The sequence below is a fragment of the Hyposmocoma kahamanoa genome, unplaced genomic scaffold (assembly GCF_003589595.1).
Source record: "Hyposmocoma kahamanoa isolate Upper Pololo Valley unplaced genomic scaffold, ASM358959v1 76, whole genome shotgun sequence".
NCBI lineage: Eukaryota > Metazoa > Arthropoda > Insecta > Lepidoptera > Cosmopterigidae > Hyposmocoma > Hyposmocoma kahamanoa.
The window spans coordinates 10008683-10016841 of NW_020653900.1; the positions used below are offsets into that span (position 1 = coordinate 10008683).

General features: G+C 40.2%; 1 protein-coding gene across 1 annotated transcript; it reads left to right on the top strand.

The window, feature by feature from the left end:
- Positions 1 to 7037: 7037 nt before the first annotated feature.
- LOC113232621 lies at positions 7038 to 7633 on the top strand. The gene is made up of 2 exons (XM_026467392.1): positions 7038 to 7166; positions 7208 to 7633. Exons 1-2 carry the CDS (start codon positions 7038 to 7040, stop codon positions 7631 to 7633), a joined length of 555 nt encoding a protein of 184 aa, XP_026323177.1.
- Positions 7634 to 8159: the final 526 nt, after the last annotated feature.

The following is an 8159-nucleotide window of genomic DNA, read 5'->3' on the forward strand; positions in this document are numbered from 1 at the left end:
CGTTTCTTCAAAGTCAAGTGTCAGCAACCAATCTGTCAACGCCGCTTCACTATTGTACAAGTTCAAGTGGTAAATATTTATTTTTTCATTAACAATATTATACAAGAGTGTAGATTTTACCTTGAATTGTCTTTTAGCGAATACAGATTTGAAAATTGGTTGTGGTACCACAACATTTTTCCGTCTACGAGACACAAGCAGAGGGTTATAAGGAAGGGACCTGTGAACCTTTAGTACAGCCAACAGAATGTATAGTTTCCTCATTGAGAGGTGACCACAAGATTGGTAAAGTTCATTAGTAGGGAATCTGTATGATTTTGAATACATCACCTTAAGGATACATCGCTGCCCTCTCTCCACTTCCAGAAACTTAGTTTTACCTGCGCCACCCCACACGACAATGCAATAACTCATTATAGATTGCGCCAAGGTAATGTACAGCTGGTCAAGTAATGTCTTGTCAGCAATGTGTCTTAGTGTTTTAAAAAGCCAAATCAGTTTTCTAATTCTGCCATTTACATATTCAATATGTGAGTGCCACGACAGGCGCTGATCCAGCATGATGCCTAGATACTTGGTAGAAGCAACTCTCTGTACCTCCATGCAATTACACTGAGGACTAACTATATTGTTACAAGTATGTACTTTAAGTATGACGTCTTTTTGTGGTTGAGTACTTGTGTATTTAGTAAAACACATATAGTTAGTTTTGGCAATGTTTAATGTCAGAAGGTTTCTTTTTAGCCACTCAGATACCCTGCGAAGACCCAGTTCAGTACTCTCGAACACCGACTCCCAGGTTGAGCCTTCAAATACAAGGACCGTGTCATCGGCATAAGATAGAATGTGTCCATGTTCAACAGTGAGGTTAGTCAATCCGTTTATGTAAGTGAGAAATAGCGTCGGGCCGAGTACACTTCCTTGAGGCACACCATATGTAACATCCGCCTCGTCACTCACGTAATTTCCAAGCCTCACTTGTTGAGTTCGACCATGTAAGTAGTCATTCAGCAATTTTAGTGGCTGTCCTCTTATTCCTATTCTTTCTAATTTGTGTACAAGGATGGGGAGAGAGACGGTATCAAATGCCTTTTTTAAGTCTAGAAATACAGCAAGACATTTTTTGCCCTTATCTACGTAGTTAGTAATAGTCGTAGTAAGCTTTAGAATAGCATCCTCAGTAGATCTGCCCTGGCGAAAGCCATACTGTGAGTCCGAAAGAATGTTAAATTTATTTAGATAAGCTATCAATCGCTTATTAATTATTTTTTCCATGACTTTGGATACTACTGGAAGAACCGAGATAGGCCTATAGTTATTGGCCATGTCTCTCTCACCACTCTTATACACAGGTGTTACAATGGATTTCTTTAATGGTTCTGGGAATACACCTTCAGAGAAACAGAGATTAATAAAGTGACTAATCACGGGGGCTACCTCATCTCTAACCGATTTTAGGTACTTGGCAGGGATATTGTCATTTCCAGGTGCACTATTCGATTTCAGGCCCATAATAATGTTATTGACCTCCTGAGGGTCAGTATCTAGCAGAGCAAATGAGGACAGTACATGGTCAGCCTGGTCCTCAGAGTGGCCGTTATTAGGTATTGTTTTGACAAGGATATCTTCGGCCAGAGATTTACCAATTCCAGCAAAGAAGGAATTCACATAGTTAACAGAGTTGTCCGGGGATTGTTGTGCGTTTAGTAGCTCGATGTTATCTGTTTTAGTAGATTTATAATGAGTTATTGATTTTATTGCTTTCCAAAGTGACCGAGGGTTTTTTTTAGTTAGAGATAAAAGTTCTCTTTCATATTTACGTTTCAATTTTTTGATTAAATTGTTACAAAAGTTACGATAACGCTTAAATGTGACTTTCAGGATCTCATCGTGATTATTAGCTCGAGATTTAAGTTGGAGTTTGTTACGGTTCTTTATACAACGCAAGATTCCAGGGGTAATCCATGGCTTTATGTTGCGTTTGCTTTTCGGAATGGGCTTAATGATTTTACAATTTTCAAGAGAAACACTAAGCTTATAAGTTAACTGTTCAATAACAAAATAAGGATCGTTACTAAATAGGAGATTTTCTACATGCTTGTTTTTAAGATTTCTTATAGCTTCATCGTAGTCATAACTTACACTATGTTTGAGTCCTGTGCGGGTGACTTTATTATTTATAAGGGCCAGAAATATGGTATTATGATCTGTAATAGACGTATTAAGGACAGCAATGTAAGCTGATACTTTCTTATTCATTTTTAGCATAAAATGATCTAGACAGTTGGAGTCTCTGGTAGGCAAGATGTGACCCGGCAAGATAATGTGAGTAGATAGCATATTTAAATAATGCTGTCTATTTGAAGCTACGTATAATGATTCCTTTTCGCGTGGGATGAGGTTAATGTTGAGATCGCCCGTTATTATTATGTTATTGGAAGATTTTATGGTTTCTAGGTGAGTGTTTAGAGAGTTAATAAAATTAGACGCGTTACTATTAGAGGGGGAGCGGTAGATTCCTAGTATTATAGTATTTGCCAATTTTATTTGTAAGCATGTCGCTTGATCAATTGCAATTTCTCCTACTCTGGCGTTAAGGTCATTTTTGACATAGGCCACAACCCCATCGTTCTGATTTGAGTTGTTTGAAGTTGTTACCACAGTGTAGTTGGCTAGGTGGGGAGTGGGTTTGTGTGAGCTTAAGCGGCATTCAGTTAAGATCAGAATGTCAACCTCCGTGTTCAACTGTGACATTGTCAGCATGAGATCATCAAAGTTCCCATAGACACTCCTGATATTCTGTGATACGACCGTAAGATCCATCCTGACTGGTGGTATGTATTTTTTAAGCTCCTGTACGTCACACTTAACGGAATTCGCTATGTTAGTTTCATCAAGATCTTTTAAAATTGAAATTTCATCATTCATTATTTATTATATTAATTTTTACTATATTAATGATTATTGCTAGTGGAAAAATAATAACGATCCTGTATTCGTAGTGAAGCAGCGCAGCCAATATATAATTTCAGAAGTTTGTACAATATGACGATGTATTTATCAAATTTTTGTGTGGAGGAAGTGGGGGACAATTGTATACTGTATATAAAGCTTTTATCGTTTGGTTTAATATGTATTGTATGTAAAAGTTCGTACAATTACATCAACGTTTACAGAAATCGATTATCGGACAGTTTGCGAAACGGGATTCATCCCTTAATTTGCCACACTTAGAAGTGGAATATTTTCTTCAAATTTAAATGGGACCAATACTGAGGTACCCTCCCTTCAACAAACTAGAATCATCAAAATCGGTTCAGAAATGGCGGAGAAATCATACACATACACCAAAAAATACAGTCTATTAAGAACAGTCAAATTGAGATAATCTCAGTACAGAGTACTAAAAAAACCGACCTCAAAAGTACGTGGAATTACGTCTATTGGCTAAGTTTCATTGAAATATCCCCTAGTTCGCCACTATACAGAACTTGATACTGGAGATAATAAAAATAGGTTCTCATTACGACACTACTCAAAGTATATCGAGGGAAAAACGCCTTGAATTGATGTAATAGCAAAATCAACTAAATAATTGCTAAAAGTAATTGCTCCTAAATTAAAGTTAGGCGCTATTTATAAAAATGAATCTTCATGCGTGTACAGCCACCCTTTGAGGTGGATGATTTCCTTCAAAATGAAATGAGACCACTATGGAAGTACCCCTTTTCCAACAAAAAAAGAATCATCAAAATCGGTTCAGAAATGCCGGAGAAATCGCGTAACATACACAAAAAATACAGTCTTATTAAGAACAGTCAAATTGAGAAAATGGAACAAAAGTTGTTGTTTAAGATGTCAGTAATATAACCCTAGTAGGTTGTTCATGATTTAAAAATAACCGTTACGCGATTTAAAAGTCAACTCGTCGAGAATAATTCAATGAGCCTAATAGTATATTTACTAATAGTGGAGCTCCTTGTGTAGGAGATCGTCCACGGAAGTACTGCCACCTTACCTATTTTTACCACCAAGCAGTAATGTGAGAGCATTCCTGCGTTCCGTTTTTGAAGGGTAAGAAAGGTGCTTTTGAAATTACAGGCACAGGTGACTTTTCAACTTATGTCCCAGGGTGATGGGCGCAGTGGCAGTGGCCCTCAGGTCTTTGCGATTTGAAGCTCTGAGTGGCGCTGCAACTGTTAAGGACACGCACGACTTGTTCGTCGCATCACTTAGTATAACAAAAAAATATCAGACAGATATTTATAATTATAACAGATATTTTATGTAAGTAGTTCAGGAGTTGGGCAGTCTGAAGACTATCCTGGTTGCAGCGTCAGATCTATCAATCGAAATAGCCATCGGATTTCCATAGTATATCCAATTTCAAGTCGATTGGAGGAATCTTTAAGTAGCAGTAGAACTCATTGTGACAGACTTCGTCTAGAAGTACTGTCAGCTTACCTATTTCTCCCGACAAGCACTAATGTGAACATTTCTGCGTTTCAGTTTTGGAGTACCTACCGGTAAGTGCTGGTGAAATTACAGTACACCTCAGATCTTTGTGATTTAAAGCTCCTAGTGGCACTGCAACTGTTATGGACAGACGAGTAGCTTACCACTAGACGCGCGACTTATTCCTCACGTCACTAGATATTATTAAAAAAAAAATTAAGGAGAGGTACTAAATAGGGTACAATTTGGGTGCATTTTTCTGATACCAAATTTGTCAAGATCCGTTAAAGTACGCCCGTCATTCTGCCTCTTACAAAAAACCATATAAAAAGCCGTTCCGTTTCGTGGGATTCAGTTCCACTGGCTTCCATTCCGTTTTACGTTACATAATCTTAAACATTCCTACGGATTTTCTGAAAATTGTGGGTGAAAAAAATTTTATGTTAATTCAGAATTTCTGGATTTTGAGAGCTCTTTCCAAAAAAACCATCTGATAGCCGGGTTAAATTGTTCATTTACTTTAGTACCATTAACGGAACAACAGTACCGTTTTTTTACATCAGGTGTTATGAGTGGAATATTTGCACTTGCTCAATTCTGCATGAAATTAATATCGCGAAAAAAACCAACTCACGTTACAATACTCTTTTTCATTTTCCGCACAGCCACGTTTTTTTCTCTTTGTAATTTAGTCAGCGAATTGGTGGGTTTTCGCGATTGTTCGTTTCAATTTTATTGGAAACTCTCGGCGGAAAACCAATGTACGATTGAAAATGCCACCGCGGAATAATGGAATCGACTACATACAGAGTGACACGTTAAATCATGGTTCACTTTACGCCAACAGTTTAAGCCGGGTACTCATTAGCGAGCTGTAACTGTAACGTGACAGATACAGTAACGAGGTTCTAGTGTGTACGCTTGAAACAGTGTTTAATCAGACGGCTCACTGCGAACCACACGCGTTCCGCTCGCGGCAAGCTCGCGAACACACTATGATTTTTTGTTGCATATCATGCAACGGTTAGCATTGGTTCACTCGGCATTGTCCTACACGTATTCGATTATAAACAGCGGGAACAGACACGATATATTTTCATGCGTTTAAAAGACTGATAGCCGTAGTATTCACACAGCAATCGCCATGAGAACACATCTGTGATGGATCCACGCTTTGTTGCACTTTTATATTGGCTTAGAAGACGCCAACGGCTTTGCCGCCGGAAGAACGGAAGGTATTGGGTTCATTCAATGAATCAAGAAGCAGTGCGTACAAACACATTTGAAAAATTGTACAAAAATCTGAGAAATGATAAAAACATTTTTTTTCGGATATCGGTAGGCAGTTTTGACAATTTATTAAAACGTGTGGAGAATTCGAGGTTACCAAAAATAAATACGAATACTTCAATATTAGACACCGCTTGTTCAGTGACTATTCTATAGAGAACGTATGACTTTGCGCCGTGTGAAAGAGATGCATTAATACTATGCGCCATTGCACACCGAATACTTTAAAGTTCATACGATTTGCTTGACAAGTCCGTTGCGTATTCGATAAAGGTATACAGCTGTGTCCGTTTTTTTGCAGGGCAATCACCGTGTGAACGGTTCTATATTTAAGGCGTTATTCAGAGTGGCGGCGGGCGCGGGTGCGTGTACACTCGCGTGTGCGAGTGGCGTCACGTACGTCTGTGTGCCTACTTGCGTTTTTGAGTGTCGCTCGCTTATTTCCAAAATAAAAATAGTAAGCAGTATTGTTCACAAATAATACTTATAAATAAAGAACCGTGTCAGGGGGTCTACTCTCGATCTCCGTCCGATGTCCGTCTGAAACAATTACTGCCAAATAAGCAATACTTGACCAAATGAAAAGACGCGTGATGCGAATGAAGCTTCATACTGGATACTTGCCTTTTCATTTTGTCGAATATTACTTATTTGACAGTAATTGTTTCGGACGGATGTCGGAAGAAGACGAGAGTGGACCCCCAGTTTCAGTGTCGATACTATAGTACGGGAGTGGAAATAATCACGAGATTTACAACATTAAAACCATTTTTCACATCAGTAATACTTATTATTTAATAAATTCATAAGGTACCATATAAACAAAAAAAAACATTAAATATCGCCAAATACATTAACATTCCGTCAGTGTCATAAATCAGAGTAGGTACAGCGACCCCTCGCGGAAATTCATCGCACTCTTGAGTGAGGATCCTCGTGACCCTACTGTCCTTATCTGCGTTCGATATGACGGTTAAGTGCAGTGCGTGTTGCAAATTTATACCAACGCAACGGTAAAGGGCGCAAATGTCGCATGTCCTATGTGTAAAAAACAATATCACAGAGAATGTGTAGGATTGCGCAAAAATGACACTATGCCGTCATCGTGGGCCTGCCTAGACTGTAAATCCAGAATGCCCAGGAGCAACCAGGATAACACTCCTGCCAAAATGTAGGACGTACGAAGGAGCTCTCCAAAAGTCCAGAACACTGACTCACGGAGGCTATGTGAGACTGCGGGAGATTCGGAGGAACCGAGCCTCGCTTGTGAACTCCGACCTTTTCGCCTGGAGATGAGTCAGACCAGAGAGGAGCTGAAAGGCCTGCATCAGGACCTTTTTGAATTACGATCGATGGTGCGCTCCTGCGGGAATCGTCTGGATAAGGTGGAGGAAACGATGCAAACGATATTGAAGGAGAGGGTGGTGCTGGGACTGACTCTAGTTTTGCTAAGGTCATCCAGGCGCTGGAAACGAATGTGGAGAGCTTGCAGCAAGATTTAAACGATCGCAATCAGGAGCTGCTTCTGAATGAGGTCGAGCTCAGCGGCGTGGCGGAGGAAAATGGGGAGAATCCCATCCACATTGCGCTGGCCTGTGCCGCTAAGCTCGGCTTGCAGCTGGACGAGCATGAAGTGGTAGGGTGCGCGCGCGCGGTTACCCAGTGGCGCGAGGCGGGTGCGCGGTCGCTTGTCCTGCGGCTGACCCGTCCAGATACGCGTGTTGCCATGCTGCGTGCGGCGCGTGTACGTCGTAATCTCACCACTGAGGGCCTGGGTCTGAAGTCAGAACCACGACCGTTCTACATCAATGAGCGCCTAACGTTGACAAACCGGCGCCTTCTTTATCTTGCTAGGCAGTCCGTGGGTCGTATCACATGGTTTGCATGATATATAAATCTGTATATCATCAGCGTACATATGATACTTACAGAATTTAATTTGATTTATCACATCCGCGCAGTAGATTATAAAGAGGATAGGACCTAAAATTGAACCTTGTGTCACTCCGCGCGTGACCTCACGTGTTTTCGAAAGAATTTAGAACCACTCTGATCACAAATTTCGACACACTGAGATCGATTTTGCAGATAACTGTCGAACCATTTGATTGTGGAGTCAGCAAATCCATAGTAATATAATTTAGATAGTAGCTGGTTAACATTAATGAAGCTGAAGGCTCTAGAGAAGTCCAGTAGCGTCAGCAAAGTGCCCTGACCATTGTCTTGTCCGGATAGGATGTCATCAACAACTTTGATCATAGCGGTTGTCGTACTATGTTTTTTTCTAAATCCAGATTGTACGGTGGGAAGGATTTCGTTACTTTCTAGAAAGTCTGTTACTTGTTTTACTACAAGTGTCTCCAGGACCTTCGATACACAACGCAGTATACTCATAGGCCGAATATCTCTCAAGG